We start from the raw sequence: 20,642 nt of genomic DNA on the forward strand, positions 1-20,642 counted from the left end.
AGACAGAGGTGTCTAATTAGGACATTAGATTGTAAGCTCTGTGCCTCACAGTGCCAGTAAATGGATCGTAGAGCCAAAGGCGTCTAATTAGGACATTAGATTGTAAGCTCTGTGCATGGCAGTGCCAGTAAATGGAGCTTAGAGCCAGAGGCGTCTAATTAGGACTTTAGATTGTAAGCTCTGTGCCTCGCAGCGCCAGTAAATGGAGCTTAGAGCCAGACGCATCTAATTAGAACATTAGATTGTAAGCTCTGTGCCTCACAGTGCCAGTATAGGAAGGTTAGAGGCAGAGGCATCTAATTAGAACATTAGATTGTAAGCTCTGTGCCACGCAGTGCCACTAAATGGAGCTTAGAGCCAAAGGCGTCTAATTAGGACATTAGATTGTAAGCTCTGTGCCTGGCAGTGCCAGTAAATGGAGCTTAGAGCCAGAGGCGTCTAATTAAGACATTAGATTGTAAGCTCTGTGCCTTGCAGCGCCAGTAAATGGATCTTAGAAACAGAGGTGTCTAATTAGAACATTAGATTGTAAGCTCTGTGCCTCGCAGTGCCAGTAAATGGAGCTTAGAGCCAGACGCATCTAATTAGAACATTAGATTGTAAGCTCTGTGCCTCACAGTGCCAGTATAGGAAGATTAGAGGCAGAGGCATCTAATTAGAACATTAGATTGTAAGCTCTGTGCCACGCAGTGCCACTAAATGGAGCTTAGAGCCAAAGGCGTCTAATTAGGACATTAGATTGTAAGCTCTGTGCCTGGCAGTGCCAGTAAATGGAGCTTAGAGCCAGAGGCGTCTAATTAGGACATTAGATTGTAAGCTCTGTGCCTCGCAGCGCCAGTAAATGGATCTTAGAAACAGAGGTGTCTAATTAGAACATTAGATTGTAAGCTCTGTGCCTTGCAGTGCCAGTAAATGGAGCTTAGAGCCAGACGCATCTAATTAGAACATTAGATTGTAAGCTCTGTGCCTCACAGTGCCAGTATAGGAAGATTAGAGGCAGAGGCATCTAATTAGAACATTAGATTGTAAGCTCTGTGCCACGCAGTGCCACTAAATGGAGCTTAGATCCAAAGGTGTCTAATTAGGACATTAGATTGTAAGCTCTGTGCCTCGCAGTGCCAGTAAATGGAGCTTAGAGACACAGGCGTCTAATTAGGACTTTAGATTGTAAGCTCTGTGCCTCGCAGTGCCAGTAAATGGATCTTAGAGCCAGAGGCGTCTAATTAGGACATTAGATTGTAAGCTCTGTGCCTCGCAGTGCCAGTAAATGGATCTTAGAAACAGAGGTGTCTAATTAGAGGATTAGATTGTAAGCTCTGTGCCTCACAGTGCCAGTAAATGGAGCTTAGAGACAGAGGTGTCTAATTAGAGGATTAGATTGTAAGCTCTGTGCCTCACAGTGCCAGTTAATGGATCTTAGAGCCAGAGGTGTCTAATTAGGACATTAGATTGTAAGCTCTGTGCCTGGCAGTGCCAGTAAATGGAGCTTAGAGCCAGAGGCGTCTAATTAGGACATTAGATTGTAAGCTCTGTGCCTCGCAGTGCCAGTAAATGGAGCTTAGAGCCAAAGGCGTCTAATTAGGACATTAGATTGTAAGCTCTGTGCCTGGCAGTGCCAGTAAATGGAGCTTAGAGCCAGAGGCGTCTAATTAGGACATTAGATTGTAAGCTCTGTGCCTCGCAGTGCCAGTAAATGGAGCTTAGAGCCAGAGGCGTCTAATTAGGACATTAGATTGTAAGCTCTGTGCCTCGCAGTGCCAGTTAATGGAGCTTAGAGCCAGAGGCGTCTAATTAGGACATTAGATTGTAAGCTCTGTGCCTCGCAGTGCCAGTAAATGGATCTTAGAAACAGAGGTGTCTAATTAGGACATTAGATTGTAAGCTCTGTGCCTCGCAGTGCCAGTAAATGGAGCTTAGAGCCAAAGGCATCTAATTAGAACATTAGATTGTAAGCTCTGTGCCTGGCAGTGCCAGTAAATGGATCTGAGAGCCAGACGCATCTAATTAGAACATTAGATTGTAAGCTCTGTGCCTCACAGTGCCAGTATAGGAAGATTAGAGGCAGAGGCATCTAATTAGAACATTAGATTGTAAGCTCTGTGCCACGCAGTGCCACTAAATGGAGCTTAGAGCCAAAGGCGTCTAATTAGGACATTAGATTGTAAGCTCTGTGCCTGGCAGTGCCAGTAAATGGATCTGAGAGCCAGAGGCGTCTAATTAGGACATTAGATTGTAAGCTCTGTGCCTCGCAGTGCAAGTAAATGGAGCTTAGAGCCAGACGCATCTAATTAGAACATTAGATTGTAAGCTCTGTGCCTCACAGTGCCAGTATAGGAAGATTAGAGGCAGAGGCATCTAATTAGAACATTAGATTGTAAGCTCTGTGCCTCCCAGTGCCAGTAAATGGATCGTAGAGCCAGAGGTGTCAAATTAGAACATTAGATTGTAAGCTCTGTGCCACGCAGTGCCACTAAATGGATCTTAGAGCCAAAGGCGTCTAATTAGGACATTAGATTGTAAGCTCTGTGCCTGGCATTGCCAGTAAATGGATCTGAGAGCCAGAGGCGTCTAATTAGGACATTAGATTGTAAGCTCTGTGCCTAGCAGCGCCAGTAAATGGATCTTAGAGCCAGAGATGTCGAATTAGAACATTAGATTGTAAGCTCTGTGCCTCGCAGTGCCAGTAAATGGATCGTAGAGCCAGAGGTGTCGAATTAGAACATTAGATTGTAAGCTCTGTGCCTAGCAGCGCCAGTAAATGGATCTTAGAGCCAGAGGTGTCTAATTAGAGGATTAGATTGTAAGCTCTGTGCCTCGCAGTGCCAGTAAATGGATCTTAGAGCCAGAGGTGTCGAATTAGAACATTAGATTGTAAGCTCTGTGCCTCGCAGTGCCAGTAAATGGATCTTAGAGCCAGAGGTGTCTAATTAGAGGATTAGATTGTAAGCTCTGTGCCTCACAGTGCCAGTTAATGGATCTTAGAGCCAGAGGTGTCTAATTATGACATTAAATTGTAAGCTCTGTGCCTCGCAGTGTCTGGGCAGAGATGCTCTATTCCCATTAATATCTATCTTGGACATTAGATTGTAAGCATTGCGGTGCAGAGTACAGAGGATCTCACAAATTTTCAGATGAGAGTGTTGGTGCTGTAATCTGTGCTTCCTCTCTATCATCCCAGTAGGACATGTGATGTGGGATTATTTAAAAAACCTTATTGTATTTGTATTCAATTATTGCACTAACTCCATTTTAACCTTATACTGTGACAATCCTCCATTTTGTCCCCCTAACCTGACTTCTTCAATCCTCTATTTTGTCCTCATAACCTAACTTGTTTATTTTAAAATCACCTTACATGACAGAATTTCCCAGCACATCTAATACAATAGAACAAAGACTGTATTTTCTATAAAGATATGATTAACACAGGAATTGCTGACTTTTCCTTAGATTTGCAACAAAGTATAATTTGAAGGCCATGCGAACACAGTAGTAATGAAATGTTCTATTCATAAGAGACCTTGCACCTGGCCACGAGGCCTGAGATCACCGACCGTGTAAAATGACGCTCAAAACCCCTTGTCCCCCACCCGTGTCCAGAACAATCCCACCTCTTGGTGGGTGGACACGGGATTAACCACTTAGTCTTTTGAGCCAATTAATAATATTGATAGGTGGACACTAATCCCGACACTTGACAATTAATCCAATTAATGATGTTTATTTACTGATATTCTAATAAGCAATGATGACGTAAAATGTCTCTTAAAAGGACCTGCGTGTCCGCTTTTTAATCACTTGCCAATAAATTTTCTCGAAGTTATTTTAACCTGAACCTTGTGTGTCAGACTTAATTACTTCAGCGTATATACGCAATTTATTTTATTGATTTGGACAGGAACAGATAGACATTTAAACATTTTGGTTTACTGCAAAAAGTACCATAACAACTTGGCGCCCAACGTGGGGCTTTCTGGGCTCCCTTGGCTCTCTTTTAGGTTCTGGGCAGTCACTTCTAAAGTGCCCCTTGGCTCCACAATTAAAACAATGTCCCCCCTCCTCCGGTCTAGTACCTTTTGGGACTGGGGTGGAGCGGGATACCATGAGAGGCGCTGAAGTGGATCTTCTTGGGGTCTGAGCGGATTCCAAACCTCTAGCAACTAAAAGTAGGGTGTCCAGGGGAACAACCTTATATTCAGGGCGTGCAGCAATGATTCCCTTGCGTATAGAGTCCTTAACACCTTGGACAAACGCACCTGACAGCATTTGTGAATGAATCTTGTCAGTAAGATCAAACCCCAAATCTGTAAACATTTGATACAGTCTTGCATGAAACCTTTCCACTGATTCTCCTTTATCTTGAATAACATCAGTAAGGCCAGCAGCCTGATCTGCAAGTTTGTCCTTAGCCCATTCTTTTAATTGGGTGCAAAAAGTTACTCCAGAGGGGTAATCAACATCACTGTTGAGCTGATCTGTACTGAGGTGTCGGGCCATACTTGGCCAATATGCATCCCCTGCTTTAATAGCACAAATGCTCAATAAATCACGCCATGCGGCTGAATAAGTCTTTTGAATTTGAACTATCCCTCGGTAGAAGGGCATAGGCTGCTTTTCTGGGTCCGGGAGTGATTTCATCAGAGCACTAGCTTGAGTGGGGTTAAAAGCTACATATTTAGGAGGGGCCTGTTCTCCCCGACCCTTGTGGCCGAAGGGATCATCGATAGAACGATGAGATGGGGCTCCCGCAGCAAGTTCCGATGAGACATGGGACACCCTGTCCATCTCGTCATCATCGAATTCTATGATATTGACTCTTCTACGCGGTGCAGGTCCCGCGTGAGGTGAAAGGACCGGTGGTTGGGAATGAGCCCCAGATGCAGGGGTGGCTAGCGAGTCGTAACCTGGAGACAGGTAGTCGCCGGGAATTACTGGCATCAGGGCTGAACTGGGAGCCGCCATATTGGAGGTGGGGAAAGGAGTTGCTTCAGGATTAAGGGAAGAAGCGGCGGCCATATTCGATATGGGCACTTCCGGGGCAGATTGGGCCGGACTGGGCATGACCGGAACCTGGGGAGTGGCTTGGGGAAAGGGAGGGTAACCGGGGTAGGGCAGGGCCATGGGATATGGGAAGGGGTAGGGCCAGGCAGGGGAGGGCAAAAGAGTAGGGTGGGCAGGCACGGTTAAGGAGGTAGGATATTGGACTGGGGCGGAGCTGATTATCGGAGGAGACAGGACAGGATTAGTGGGGATGGATGCAGAAAGAGGAGTTGTAGCATGGGAGGGAGGGGTAGTTAGCTGGACGGGTGCTGATGGAAGGGGATTAACCATAGAGAGGGATTGCAGGGAGGAGGCGGCAGATGAGATGTTAGGATTAGGCATGGAAGGGAGCGTGGGGATGGCTGAGGATGATGGGACCGTTAGAGAAAGGGAAGGGGTAAAGAAAGATCCATCAGAATTCAGGACCGGGCAGACAGGGGAGGTGGTGAGATGGGGTTCGGGAGGATCGGGAGTGGGGAACATAGTCAGCTGGCTATCACCTATGGCTGACTGAACCTTGGGGATAGACATCCCCTGGGCGCCATTTTGGGGCGCTGGCTGAGGATAAACCCCAGCAACACAATTCTTATGATACACAAACAATTTCACACCTTTGTGATTTATTTCTTCCTCAACCCAACCTTCTGACTGAATAGCCTTCGCTACTCTGTACCATGCTTCAGCAGTCTTTAATAAACCATTATCTGTAAGCTTGCCTTTCATTTCTGCTAGTAACTTGCGCCAACTTTCTGGTTGCAATCTCCCACATGTCGGTACAGCAATTTTACATACTTTTGCAATCTTTTCAACACCTTTAACCATCTCTTCACCCTCTCTGTTCTCTACTAAATCACATGCTAACCAGCCCTTGCTGGGCTTATCTAAATCCTGTCCCATAGTCCCTCTACCCCTATACCAGCGTCCTAGATATAGAGAGAGAGAAGGAAAATTGAACAGAACGTCTACAATGCTCGACTGCCACCCGAGAATCGTGGATCTTTCTCAGGTGCGTCTTCCCAAAACGTAGACTAGTCACTGAATCCGCCTACCCGGGGTGGTAGACACGGATTGGAGCGAGGTGAGAAGTGTGTGACCAATCACTTCTCTTTTAAGAGGAATGGGAGTGGATAGTATAATAATATAGAAAGTGTAGAAAAGATGAAAGGCAAGGAAAAAAAAATCCTTAGAGACAGACACAGGAGTACATGAGACTCCTCATTAAACAAACAAGACAACAATACAGTTGAAATACAGTGTATGCATCACAGTTCAAATGAAATCAACAGTAATTCCTTTCCTTTACTCATGTGCTTACTCCAAAGTCACCTCCCTCAACCCCGTAGTGCCCCTATAAAACCCACTTATAAGTCTCACTACCACAAATAAACAGAAAAACTGGAATTCCACCAGCCCCCAGCGCTCAGGGCGGCGGTTACCAAGAGAAAACTGGAATCCCCCCAGCCGAAGCTGAGGTTTACCAAAACTGGAATCCCCCCAGCCGAAGCTGAGGTTTACCAAAACTGGAATCCCCCCAGCCTCAGTACCCGGGACAGTGGTTACCAAACTTGGAATTCCACTAGCCCCAGTACTCGAAACTGTGGGTTACCACGTGCACAATGAGGCTAGCTAAGCTCTCAGAGTGTCACGAGAAGGATCACAGGAAATTATGAGTCTACACAAAATCCACAGTTCCAACAATCCCCTTTTTCCTTACAGCCACAGCCACGAGGCTCCTAAAAGAGGTAAACAGGCAAAGAAGACCCCCAGGAACGCATCCACAGGTCAACCCCCCTTTTTCCCTACAACCACGGCACCGTGGTTCCTAAAAGGAGTAAAACAGGCAACAGAAGACCCAGGCAAATCCCCTCGGGTCCACCCCCCTTTATCCCAAAAGGGGCAAAATACAAACAGATAAACAGACAAAACAGAAGACCCAGGCAAATCCCCTCAGGTCCACCCCCCTTTATCCCAAAAAGGGGAAAACAAGCAAGACAGAACCCCAGGCAAATCCCCTGCAGGTCCACCCCCCCTTTATCTCAAAATGGGGAAACAGGCAAACAATTCAAACACAATTCAAACATACCCAGGCAACAGATAGACTAAAATGCAGGTAAACAAATGAGTAACGAGACACCGGGCAAGATATTACCTGTCTTTGATGTCCTCCCGGGAAGCAGTCACAGACACGTGGACGGGTCAATCAAAGGGGCCGGAACATACCGGAGGCTCTGCAGAAGTCTCTACCGTGTATTTGGAGGTGATCAATCTCCCTTCCTTCCCCCTGGATTCCTCCGTCCACCCTTGTCTTCCTTAGGACGCTCACCGGCCGGACATAGCCCGATGCCCCACGTTGGGCAGCCAAGTTGTTATGGTACTTTTTGCAGTAAACCAAAATGTTTAAATGTCTATCTGTTCCTGTCCAAATCAATAAAATAAATTGCGTATATACGCTGAAGTAATTAAGTCTGACACACAAGGTTCAGGTTAAAATAACTTCGAGAAAATTTATTGGCAAGTGATTAAAAAGCGGACACGCAGGTCCTTTTAAGAGACATTTTACGTCATCATTGCTTATTAGAATATCAGTAAATAAACATCATTAATTGGATTAATTGTCAAGTGTCGGGATTAGTGTCCACCTATCAATATTATTAATTGGCTCAAAAGACTAAGTGGTTAATCCCGTGTCCACCCACCAAGAGGTGGGATTGTTCTGGACACGGGTGGGGGACAAGGGGTTTTGAGCGTCATTTTACACGGTCGGTGATCTCAGGCCTCGTGGCCAGGTGCAAGGTCTCTTATGAATAGAACATTTCATTACTACTGTGTTCGCATGGCCTTCAAATTATACTTTGTTGCAAATCTAAGGAAAAGTCAGCAATTCCTGTGTTAATCATATCTTTATAGAAAATACAGTCTTTGTTCTATTGTATTAGATGTGCTGGGAAATTCTGTCATGTAAGGTGATTTTAAAATAAACAAGTTAGGTTATGAGGACAAAATAGAGGATTGAAGAAGTCAGGTTAGGGGGACAAAATGGAGGATTGTCACAGTATAAGGTTAAAATGGAGTTAGTGCAATAATTGAATACAAATACAATAAGGTTTTTTAAATAATCCCACATCACATGTACTACATGGTTGATATGTGACAAATCCTATCACACTGCTAGAGTGACATCTCTTCAACCCCAACTTCACACACGGCTTCCCACGTTCCCATCTCACTGCCTCAGCCCAGAGTCAGTTCCCCACAGACATCCAATCAGTTTTACCTTGTTTAATGGCTCTCAAAACATTGGAACCCTCCGTGTGTGCTTTCTACTACACACTGCATGGCACTAAATGGGTTAACTAGGTTAATTAAATTACTATTACTTACTAACACTGACTGCCCTCTATCCTGATTGCCGGGTCTATCCCTCTATCCCTGAATGCCAGGTGTATCCCTCTATCCCTGATTGCCGGGTGTATCCCTCTATCCCTGAATGCCAGGTGTATCCCTCTATCCCTGATTGCCGGGTGTATCCCTCTATCCCTGAATGCCAGGTGTATCCCTCTATCCCTGATTGCCGGGTCTATCCCTCTATCCCTGATTGCCGGGTTTATCCCTCTATCCCTGATTGCCGGGTGTATCCCTCTATCCCTGATTGCCGGGTCTATCCCTCTATCCCCGACTGCAAGGTGTATCCCTCTATCCCTGATTGCCGGGTGTATCCCTCTATCCCTGATTGCCGCGTTTATCTCTCTATTCCTGACTGCTGGGTGTATCCCTCTATCCCCGACTGCAAGGTGTATCCCTCTATCCCTGATTGCCGGGTGTATCCCTCTATCCCTGATTGCTGGGTCTATCCCTTTAATACCGACTGCTGGGTGTATCCCTCTATCCCTGATTGCCGGGTGTATCCCTCTATCCCTGATTGCCGGGTTTATCCCTCTATTCCTGACTGCTGGGTGTATCCCTCTATCCCCGACTGCAAGGTGTATCCCTCTATCCCTGATTGCCGGGTTTATCCCTCTATTCCTGACTGCTGGGTGTATCCCTCTATCCCCGACTGCAAGGTGTATCCCTCTATCCCTGATTGCCGGGTGTATCCCTCTATCCCTGATTGCCGGGTGTATGCCTCTATCCCTGGATATAATTGGATTATTTTCCCCATTGTCTCCAGGATAGAGGGCTCTGTAAAACCGGTTTGGGCCAGATAGCCATGCTGCCAGCCAGGCCCCAAAAGATACTTTACTAACTTCTGAACCCCTGGTCTGATTCATGCCATTTTTTTATATGTTGTTCCCCTGAATGGATTGATTGTGAATATGTATTTATGTGAATGTGATGTATATTTTAGACGTTATGAATATGCTGTAAAAACTGTATTTTTCCTGCCTGTGATAATTGCATCTTCTATTGTATAAGATAATTGAATCACAGGCAGAGGGGAGGATTTTGTGTGGGCTGTAACCTCTGTTTTATTGGCTACAGTAGATAGCGTGTGTGTCCCTCCCCTGCATGGGAGCAGGGCATAAAAGAAACTGTAGTTTGAATACCTGTTGTTGTTACTTCCAGTAAAGTCTTGTTCCAGCATTAAGCCTTGGCTCATGTGTGGATTATTTGGCGATACCAGCAATTTATTACTCTGTGGATTACTTGGTGATTTTATTTTATGGGAAGAAGGGAATGCTTGACGGAGTAACGGATTGTACCGTCACAGACACGCACGCACGTTTTGGGGTCAGATGTCAGAAATAGCCAATTTCAGTCTAAGGAGGGGTATTTAAACCCAAATTACCTTTTTGTCAGTGCCCTGTATTAGTTTCCACTACCTGGTTATCTGAGAGTGTTCCTGATTGCGTTTTTCTGGTATTTGACTTTGGCTTTGTTTTGATTTCCCTGATTTCTGGTATCCTTGACTTGTGGCTTTCCTCATCGTTGTGTCCCTGACCTCGGCTAGTATTTTGACTATTCTTGGAGACGTTAAGTCCGGCCATTCTAAGGTCAGTTTATACGTTATCCTTAGTCCTAGGTGTGACACAGTACTGCGTGCTGGATCAACTATAATCCTGACAGTCATGCCATTTGGGATGAAAAACGCCCCAGCCACGTACCAACGTATGGTGGACCGGCTGCTCGATTAGGGAGACTACCTTAACCGTCGAGGAGGAAGCCGGGCAGGGAGAGTGCAGCTGAGGAGGGCACCAGGGAGCTGTCTGGCGGGGCAAAGGGAAATGCTGGCCAAACGACAGAGGGTACAGCGAGTCCATTGGCAGAGCAGAGCGATAGCAACACAGCCGAACCGAACATCAAACCAAAGAATTGTTTTTATGCAGCAAGAGATCTTTACAAATATCAACAATACCCACAGAATTTTAGTTGTCAAAATGATATGTGCAATCTCAGATTCTACATGAACACGATCCCTTTTAAATCAAGAATTATTATCTCATCAAAATCCCTTTTAAGCCTACTGGTGTTTATATTGAAGAAATTTTAAATAAGTGGAAAACAGACCATGAAAGACTTGAACATAATCGTACCGACATACAGCGGAAATTCCCCCAGAGAGAACAGGGGGGGAGGGGGGGAGCCGAACAAAGGGAATAAAAGGAAACTGGGCAATCTGCAGGGGGGAGGATACAGGGCAATCTGCAGGAGGGGGAGGATACAGGGCAATCTGCAGGAGGGGGAGGATACAGGGCAATCTGCAGGAGGGGGAGGATACAGGGCAATCTGCAGGAGGGGGAGGATACAGGGCAATCTGCAGGAGGGGGGATACAGGGCAATCTGCAGGAGGGGGAATACAGGGCAATCTGCAGGAGGGGGAGGATACAGGGCAATCTGCAGGAGGGGGAGGATACAGGGCAATCTGCAGGAGGGGGAGGATACAGGGCAATCTGCAGGGTGGGATATAGGGCAATCTGCAGGGGGGAGGATACAGGGCAATCTGCAGGGGGGAGGATACAGGGCAATCTGCAGGAGGGGGAGGATACAGGGCAATCTGCAGGGGGGAGGATACAGGGCAATCTGCAGGGGGGAGGATACAGGGCAATCTGCAGGAGGGGGAGGATACAGGGTAATCTGCAGGGGGAGGATACAGGGCAATCTGCAGGAGGGGGGATACAGGGCAATCTGCAGGAGGGGGAGGATACAGGGCAATCTGCAGGAGGGGGAGGATACAGGGCAATCTGCAGGAGGGGGAGGATACAGGGCAATCTGCAGGAGGGGGAGGATACAGGGCAATCTGCAGGGTGGGATATAGGGCAATCTGCAGGGGGGAGGATACAGGGCAATCTGCAGGGGGGAGGATACAGGGCAATCTGCAGGAGGGGGAGGATACAGGGCAATCTGCAGGGGGGAGGATACAGGGCAATCTGAAGGGGGGAGGATACAGGGCAATCTGCAGGAGGGGGAGGATACAGGGTAATCTGCAGGGGGAGGATACAGGGCAATCTGCAGGAGGGGGAGGATACAGGGTAATCTGCAGGAGGGGGGATACAGGGCAATCTGCAGGAGGGGGGATACAGGGCAATCTGCAGGAGGGGGGATACAGGGCAATCTGCAGGAGGGGGAGGATACAAGGCAATCTGCAGGAGGGGGGATACAGGGCAAACTGCAGGAGGGGGGATACAGGGCAATCTGCAGGAGGGAGGATACAGGGCAATCTGCAGGAGGGGGGGATACAGGGCAATCTGCAGGAGGGGGGATACAGGGCAATCTGCAGGACGGGGGATACAGGGCAATCTGCAGGAGGGGGGATACAGGGCAATCTGCAGGAGGGGAGGATACAGGGCAATCTGCAGGAGGAGGGGGATACAGGGCAATCGGCAGGAGGGGGTGGATACAGGGCAATCTGCAGGAGGGAGGATACAGGGCAATCTGCAGGAGGGGGGATACAGGGCAATCTGCAGGAGGGGGGATACAGGGCAATCTGCAGGAGGGAGGATACAGGGCAATCTGCAGGAAGGGGGATACAGGGCAATCTGCAGGAGGGGGGATACAGGGCAATCTGCAGGAGGGGGGATACAGGGCAATCTGCAGGAGGGGGGATACTGGGCAATCTGCAGGAGGGAGGATACAGGGCAATCTGCAGGAGGAGGGGGATACAGGGCAATCGGCAGGAGGGGGAGGATACAGGGCAATCTGCAGGAGGGAGGATACAGGGCAATCTGCAGGAGGGGGGGATACAGGGCAATCTGCAGGAGGGGGGATACAGGGCAATCTGCAGGAAGGGGGATACAGGGCAATCTGCAGGAAGGGGGATCCAGGGCAATCTGCAGGAGGGGGATACTGGGCAATCTGCAGGAGGGGGGATACAGGGCAATCTGCAGGAGGGGGATACAGGGCAATCTGCAGGAGGTGGAGGATACAGGGCAATCTGCAGGAGGGGGGATACAGGGCAATCTGCAGGAGGGGGGATACAGGGCAACCTGCAGGAGGGAGGATACAGGGAAATCTGCAGGAGGGGGGATACAGGGCAATCTGCAGGAGGGGGAGGATACAGGGCAATCTGCAGGAGGGAGGATACAGGGCAATCTGCAGGAGGGAGGATACAGGGTAATCTGCAGGAGGGGGGATACAGGGCAATCTGCAGGAGGGGGAGGATACAGGGTAATCTGCAGGAGGGGGGATACAGGGCAATCTGCAGGAGGGGGGATACAGGGCAATCTGCAGGAGGGGGGATACAGGGCAATCTGCAGGAGGGGGGATACAGGGCAATCTGCAGGAGGGGGAGGATACAAGGCAATCTGCAGGAGGGGGATACAGGGCAATCTGCAGGAGGGAGGATACAGGGCAATCTGCAGGAGGGGGAGGATACAGGGCAATCTGCAGGAGGGGGGATACAGGGCAATCTGCAGGGTGGAGGATACTGGGCAATCTGCAGGAGGGGGAGGATACAGGGCAATCTGCAGGAGGGGGATACAGGGCAATCTGCAGGAGGGAGGATACAGGGCAATCTGCAGGAGGGGGAGGATACAGGGCAATCTGCAGGAGGTAGATACAGGGCAATCTGCAGGAGGGAGGATACAGGGCAATCTGCAGGAGGGGGAGGATACAGGGCAATCTGCAGGAGGGGGATACAGGGCAATCTGCAGGGTGGAGGATACTGGGCAATCTGCAGGGGGGGATACAGGGCAATCTGCAGGGGGAATACAGGGCAATCTGCAGGAGGGGGGATACAGGGCAATCTGCAGGAGGGGGGATACTGGGCAATCTGCAGGAGGGGGGATACAGGGCAATCTGCAGGAGGGGGAGGATAGTGGGCAATCTGCAGGAGGGGGATACTGGGCAATCTGCAGGAGGGGGGATACAGGGCAATCTGCAGGAGGTGGAGGATACAGGGCAATCTGCAGGAGGGGGATACAGGGCAATCTGCAGGAGGGGGGATACAGGGCAATCTGCAGAAGGGAGGATACAGGGAAATCTGCAGGAGGGGGGGATACAGGGCAATCTGCAGGAGGGGGAGGATACAGGGCAATCTGCAGGAGGGAGGATACAGGGCAATCTGCAGGAGGGGGAGGATACAGGGCAATCTGCAGGAGGGAGGATACAGGGCAATCTGCAGGGTGGAGGATACTGGGCAATCTGCAGGGGGGGATACAGGGCAATCTGCAGGGGGGAATACAGGGCAATCTGCAGGAGGGGGGGATACAGGGCAATCTGCAGGAGGGGGGATACTGGGCAATCTGCAGGAGGGGGAGGATACAGGGTAATCTGCAGGAGGGGGATACTGGGCAATCTGCAGGAGGGGGATACTGGGCAATCTGCAGGAGGGGGGATACAGGGCAATCTGCAGGGTGGAGGATACAGGGCAATCTGCAGGGGGGATACAGGGCAATCTGCAGGAGGGGGATACTGGGCAATCTGCAGGAGGGGGGATACTGGGCAATCTGCAGGAGGGGGGATACAGGGCAATCTGCAGGAGGGGGAGGATACAGGGCAATCTGCAGGAGGGAGGATACAGGGCAATCTGCAGGAGGGGGATACTGGGCAATCTGCAGAAGGGAGGATACAGGGAAATCTGCAGGAGGGGGGGATACAGGGCAATCTGCAGGAGGGGGAGGATACAGGGCAATCTGCAGGAGGGAGGATACAGGGCAATCTGCAGGAGGGGGAGGATACAGGGCAATCTGCAGGAGGGAGGATACAGGGCAATCTGCAGGGTGGAGGATACTGGGCAATCTGCAGGGGGGATACAGGGCAATCTGCAGGGGGGAATACAGGGCAATCTGCAGGAGGGGGGGATACAGGGCAATCTGCAGGAGGGGGGATACTGGGCAATCTGCAGGAGGGGGAGGATACAGGGTAATCTGCAGGAGGGGGATACTGGGCAATCTGCAGGAGGGGGATACTGGGCAATCTGCAGGAGGGGGGATACAGGGCAATCTGCAGGGTGGAGGATACAGGGCAATCTGCAGGGGGGATACAGGGCAATCTGCAGGAGGGGGATACTGGGCAATCTGCAGGAGGGGGGATACTGGGCAATCTGCAGGAGGGGGGATACAGGGCAATCTGCAGGAGGGGGGATACAGGGCAATCTGCAGGAGGGGGAGGATACAGGGCAATCTGCAGGGTGGAGGATACAGGGCAATCTGCAGGGGGGGATACAGGGCAATCTGCAGGAGGGGGATACTGGGCAATCTGCAGGAGAGGGGATACAGGGCAATCTGCAGGAGGGGGGATACAGGGCAATCTGCAGGAGGGGGGATACAGGGCAATCTGCAGGAGGGGGAGGATACAGGACAATCTGCAGGGTGGAGGATACAGGGCAATCTGCAGGGGGGATACAGGGCAATCTGCAGGAGGGGGGATACTGGGCAATCTGCAGGAGGGGGAGGATACAGGGCAATCTGCAGGAGGGGGAGGATACAGGGCAATCTGCAGGAGGGGGATACAGGGCAATCTGCATGAGGGGGAGGATACAGGGCAATCTGCAGGAGGGGGAGGATACAGGGCAATCTGCAGGAGGGGGGATACTGGGCAATCTGCAGGAGGGGGAGGATACAGGGCAATCTGCAGGAGGGGGAGGATACAGGGCAATCTGCAGGAGGGGGATACAGGGCAATCTGCATGAGGGGGAGGATACAGGGCAATCTGCAGGAGGGGGAGGATACAGGGCAATCTGCAGGAGGGAGGATACAGGGCAATCTGCAGGGTGGAGGATACAGGGCAATCTGCAGGGGGGGATACAGGGCAATCTGAAGGGGGGGGGATACAGGGCAATCTGCAGGAGGGGGATACTGGGCAATCTGCAGGGTGGAGGATACAGGGCAATCTGCAGGGGGGGATACAGGGCAATCTGCAGGAGGGGGATACTGGGCAATATGCAGGAGGGGGGATACAGGGCAATCTGCAGGAGGGGGGATACTGGGCAATCTGCATGAGGGGGAGGATACAGGGCAATCTGCAGGAGGGGGAGGATACAGGGCAATCTGCAGGAGGGGGGATACAGGGCAATCTGCAGGAGGGGGGATATTGGGCAATCTGCAGGAGGGGGGATATTGGGCAATCTGCAGGAGGGGGTATACAGGGCAATCTACAGGAGGGGGATACTGGGCAATCTGCAGGGTGGAGGATACAGAGCAATCTGCAGGAGGGGGAGGATACAGGGCAATCTGCAGGAGGGGGTACAGGGCAATCTGCAGGAGGGGAGGATACAGGGCAATCTGCAGGAGGGGGAGGATACAGGGCAATCTGCAGGAGGGGGGATACTGGGCAATCTGCAGGAGGGGGATACAGGGCAATCTGCAGGAGGGGGATACAGGGCAATCTGCAGGAGGGGGGGATACAGGGCAATCTGCAGGAGGGGGAGGATACAGGGCAATCTGCAGGAGGGGGAGGATACAGGGCAATCTGCAGGAGGGGGGATACAGGGCAATCTGCAGGAGGGGGGATACAGGGCAATCTGCAGGAGGGGGATACTGGGCAATCTGCAGGAGGGGGGATACAGGGCAATCTGCAGGAGGGGGGATACAGGGCAATCTGCAGGAGGGAGGATACAGGGCAATCTGCAGGAGGGGGGATACAGGGCAATCTGCAGGGGGGAGGATACTGGGCAATCTGCAGGAGGGGAGGATACAGGGCAATCTGCAGGAGGGAGGATACAGGGCAATCTGCAGGAGGGGGAGGATACAGGGCAATCTGCATGAGGGGGAGGATACAGGGCAATCTGCAGGAGGGGGGATACAGGGCAATCTGCAGGAGGGGGGATACAGGGCAATCTGCAGGAGGGGGGATACAGGGCAATCTGCAGGAGGGGGAGGATACAGGGCAATCTGCAGGAGGGAGGATACAGGGCAATCTGCAGGAGGGGGAGGATACAGGGCAATCTGCAGGAGGGGGATACAGGGCAATCTGCAGGAGGGGGGATACAGGGCAATCTGCAGGAGGGGAGGATACAGGGCAATCTGCAGGGGGGAGGATCCAGGGCAATCTGCAGGGGGGAGGATACTGGGCAATCTGCAGGAGGGGGGATACAGGGCAATCTGCAGGAGGGGGAGGATACAGGGCAATCTGCAGGAGGGGGATACAGGGCAATCTGCAGGAGGGGGAGGATACAGGGCAATCTGCAGGAGGGGGGATACTGGGCAATCTGCAGGAGGGAGGATACAGGGCAATCTGCAGGAGGGGGAGGATACAGGGCAATCTACAGGAGGGGGATACAGGGCAATCTGCAGGAGGAGGAGGATACATGGCAATCTGCAGGAGGGGGGTTACAGGGCAATCTGCAGGAGGGAGGATACAGGGCAATCTGCAGGAGGGGGAGGATACAGGGCAATCTGCAGGAGGGGGGATACTGGGCAATCTGCAGGAGGGAGGATACAGGGCAATCTGCAGGAGGGGGAGGATACAGGGCAATCTGCAGGAGGGGGGATACAGGGCAATTTGCAGGAGGGGGGATACAGGGCAATCTGCAGGAGGGGGAGGATACAGGGCAATCTGCAGGAGGGGGGATACAGGGCAATCTGCAGGAGGGAGGATACAGGGCAATCTGCAGGAGGGAGGATACAGGGCAATCTGCAGGAGGGGGGATACAGGGCAATCTGCAGGAGGGAGGATACAGGGCAATCTGCAGGAGGGGGAGGATACAGGGCAATCTGCAGGAGGGGGGATACTGGGCAATCTGCAGGAGGGGGGATACAGGGCAATCTGCAGGAGGGGGGATACAGGGCAATCTGCAGGAGGGGGATACAGGGAAATCTGCAGGAGGGGGAGGATACAGGGCAATCTGCAGGAGGGGGGATACAGGGCAATCTGCAGGAGGGGGGATACAGGGCAATCTGCAGGAGGGGGATACAGGGCAATCTGCAGGAGGGGGAGGATACAGGGCAATCTGCAGGAGGGGGATACAGGGCAATCTGCAGGAGGGGGGATACAGGGCAATCTGCAGGAGGGGGAGGATACAGGGCAATCTGCAGGAGGGGGGATACAGGGCAATCTGCAGGAGGGGGGATACAGGGCAATCTGCAGGAGGGGGGATACAGGGCAATCTGCAGGAGGGGGATACAGGGCAATCTGCAGGAAGGGGAGGACACGGGGCAATCTGCAGGAGGGGGGATACAGGGCAATCTGCAGGGTGGAGGATACAGGGCAATCTGCAGGAGGGGGAGGATACAGGGCAATCTGCAGGAGGGAGGATACAGGGCAATCAGCAGGAGGGGGGATACAGGGCAATCTGCAGGAGGGAGGATACAGGGCAATCTGCAGGAGGGGGGATACAGAGCAATCTGCAGGAGGGGGAGGATACAGGGCAATCTGCAGGAGGGGGATACAGGGCAATCTGCAGGAGGGGGAGGATACAGGGCAATCTGCAGGAGGGGGATACAGGGCGATCTGCAGGAGGGGGAGGATACAGGGCAATCTGCAGGAGGGGGAGGATACAGGGCAATCTGCAGGAGGGGGGATACAGGGCAATCTGCAGGAGGGAGGATACAGGGCAATCTGCAGGAGGGAGGATACAGGGCAATCTGCAGGAGGGAGGATACAGGGCAATCTGCAGGAGGGGGAGGATACAGGGCAATCTGCAGGAGGGGGATACAGGGCAATCTGCAGGAGGGAGGATACAGGACAATCTGCAGGAGGGGGAGGATACAGGGCAATCTGCAGGAGGGGGATACAGGGCAATCTGCAGGAGGGGGAGGATACAGGGCAATCTGCAGGAGGGGGAGGATACAGGGCAATCTGCAGGAGGGGGGATACAGGGCAATCTGCAGGAGGGAGGATACAGGACAATCTGCAGGAGGGGGGATACAGGGCAATCTGCAGGAGGGGGGATACAGGGCAATCTGCAGGAGGGAGGATACAGGACAATCTGCAGGAGGGGGGATACAGGGCAATCTGCAGAGGGGGGATACAGGGCAATCTGCAGGGTGGAGGATACAGGGCAATCTGCAGGAGGGGGAGGATACAGGGCAATCTGCAGGAGGGGGGATACAGGGCAATCTGCAGGAGGGGGAGGATACAGGGCAATCTGCAGGAGGGGGGGATACAGGGCAATCTGCAGGAGGGGGAGGATACAGGGCAATCTGCAGGAGGGGGGATACAGGGCAATCTGCAGGAGGGGGAAGATACAGGGGGGATACAGTACAATTTTAGTCTGAAACGTTGGTAAACAGAGATTTACACATTACATATTTCAAACCTAATTCCAAACCTAATTCAGTCGGTGAGTCTCTCACAACCATTTGAACATAAGTGAAATGCTGATGGAGCCCTGATGGAGCCCAAACTGTCCAGGTAATATGATAAATAATTCATTTATCTAGGGATCATGGAGTGGGGTAATTAGGATTCACTGTAACATAACGTTTGGTTTCCGGGATCAGGTTGAGATAGTGAGACCGAGCTTCATTTTGGACTGACAACATGTGGTAATAGTGAAGGACTTTGGATGTTGAATTTTGGGTTTGAAGAATGAAATTGGTTAATTGGGTTCAGTATAATGTTGGATTTGGCTTAAAAGAATATGAAATTGTGTAATCAATGTTCGATATGTGGAATTTAGTTTGGAGGAATGTGAGTGAAGTAATATCATTGGGGTTTGGTAAAATTTAGTTTTTTTTTTAAGGAATGAGACTAAAGTGATTGGGGTTCAGTATAATTTAGGGGTTAGAGTTATAGAATGAGGTTGGAGTGTGATTGGGGTTCAGTATAATTTAGGGTTAGAGTTATAGAATGAGGTTGGAGTGTGATTGGGGTTCAGTATAATTTAGGGTTAGAGTTATAGAATGAGGTTGGAGTGTGATTGGGGTTCAGTATAATTTAGGGTTAGAGTTATAGAATGAGGTTGAAGTGTGATTGGGGTTCAGTATAATTTAGGGGTTAGAGTTATAGAATGAGGTTGGAGTGTGATTGGGGTTCAGTATAATTTAGGGTTAGAGTTATAGAATGAGGTTGAAGTGTGATTGGGGTTCAGTATAATTTAGGGTTAGAGTTATAGAATGAGGTTGGAGTGTGATTGGGGTTCAGTATAATTTAGGGTTAGAGTTATAGAATGAGGTTGAAGTGTGATTGGGGTTCAGTATAATTTAGGGGTTAGAGTTATAGAATGAGGTTGGAGTGTGATTGGAGTTCAGTATAATGTAGTGTTTGGATTTAGGGAATGAGGTTGCATTGTTTGACGTTCATATAATTTAAGGTTTGGTTTCAGTGAATGAGGTTGAAGTGTGATTGGGGTTCAGTAGAATGTAGGATGGTGTTTTGCGACATGTTAAGTTGACTTGTGAGTTTGAGGTTCTAGAGGTGATGAAGATGAAGATAAATCACTAGATAGTTCTGCCTTACCGTCTGAGTCATAGTGCTTCCATATATCCAGGAATTGTGAAGCGGTTAGTTCTGCCAGATGCAGGTACAGGGGCTGCTGCTTGTGTGCCATCCTTAATCCCACAGAGAGCTTGAAGCGACTGAGTCTCTAGCTGTGCTACCAATGATCCCAGCTCGTATCGGAGCTCTGTCTTTTTATATGATCCCTATAGCTTGCAGTATTGGCATATCACCCATAGAGAGCACCATTGAGCTTCACTTCACACTATGTACTCAACTTTAAGACGGAGTTCTTCAAACTGTATTTTTAGTATTACGAGCAGCAGGATGTTCGTTTACCATCCTGAGTGCATTGAGATTTATCTGGTTTTCACAATATACCTTACTACAGTAAACGTCACTTACCAGTGTGTACCACAAGTGCAGTTATAACTGATGCTTCTTTTATGAGAGATGTTCACACAGTACATATTCCAAATATTATCTCAGGTGCCCAAGTTGCCAATCCTACAGACATTTCTAAAAGGGAAATGGTATCGCTGTGCACTGATTTCACCAACGCATTATTATCTTTACCGGGGCTCTTTGTGTCTTGACATGTGTGGCATCATTGGTAGATATTGTCCACGTCCTACACTAACACACGATAAACCCATGTCCCTGCATCCAGTCGGAATATCTTTAGGGTTTAGTTTTAGGGAATGAGTACCAGCAGGGCCGGATTAACATAGGGGCTGATGGAGCTGCAGCTCCAGGCCCAGGCCCATAGACTAGGCCCATTGATTTAAAAAAAAAAAAAAATTTTTTTTTTTTACATTTTTTTTTTCACACACTACTCTTAGGGATTC

At 50.5% G+C, this 20,642-nt stretch overlaps 1 protein-coding gene across 1 annotated transcript in view; it reads right to left on the bottom strand.

Annotated features, from left to right (window-relative positions):
* CALB2 (calbindin 2) overlaps nt 1-19,953 on the bottom strand; it is a 110,297-nt gene extending 90,344 nt beyond the window's left edge. Inside the window, exon 1 of the mRNA XM_063437621.1 lies at nt 19,816-19,953. Coding sequence (XP_063293691.1) covers nt 19,816-19,906 — 91 coding nt within the window. The 5' untranslated portion in view covers nt 19,907-19,953. The remainder of the gene's footprint in view (nt 1-19,815) is intronic.
* Nucleotides 19,954-20,642: the final 689 nt, after the last annotated feature.

Source organism: Pelobates fuscus, chromosome 12, assembly GCF_036172605.1.
Source record: "Pelobates fuscus isolate aPelFus1 chromosome 12, aPelFus1.pri, whole genome shotgun sequence".
Classification (NCBI taxonomy): Eukaryota; Metazoa; Chordata; class Amphibia; order Anura; family Pelobatidae; genus Pelobates; species Pelobates fuscus.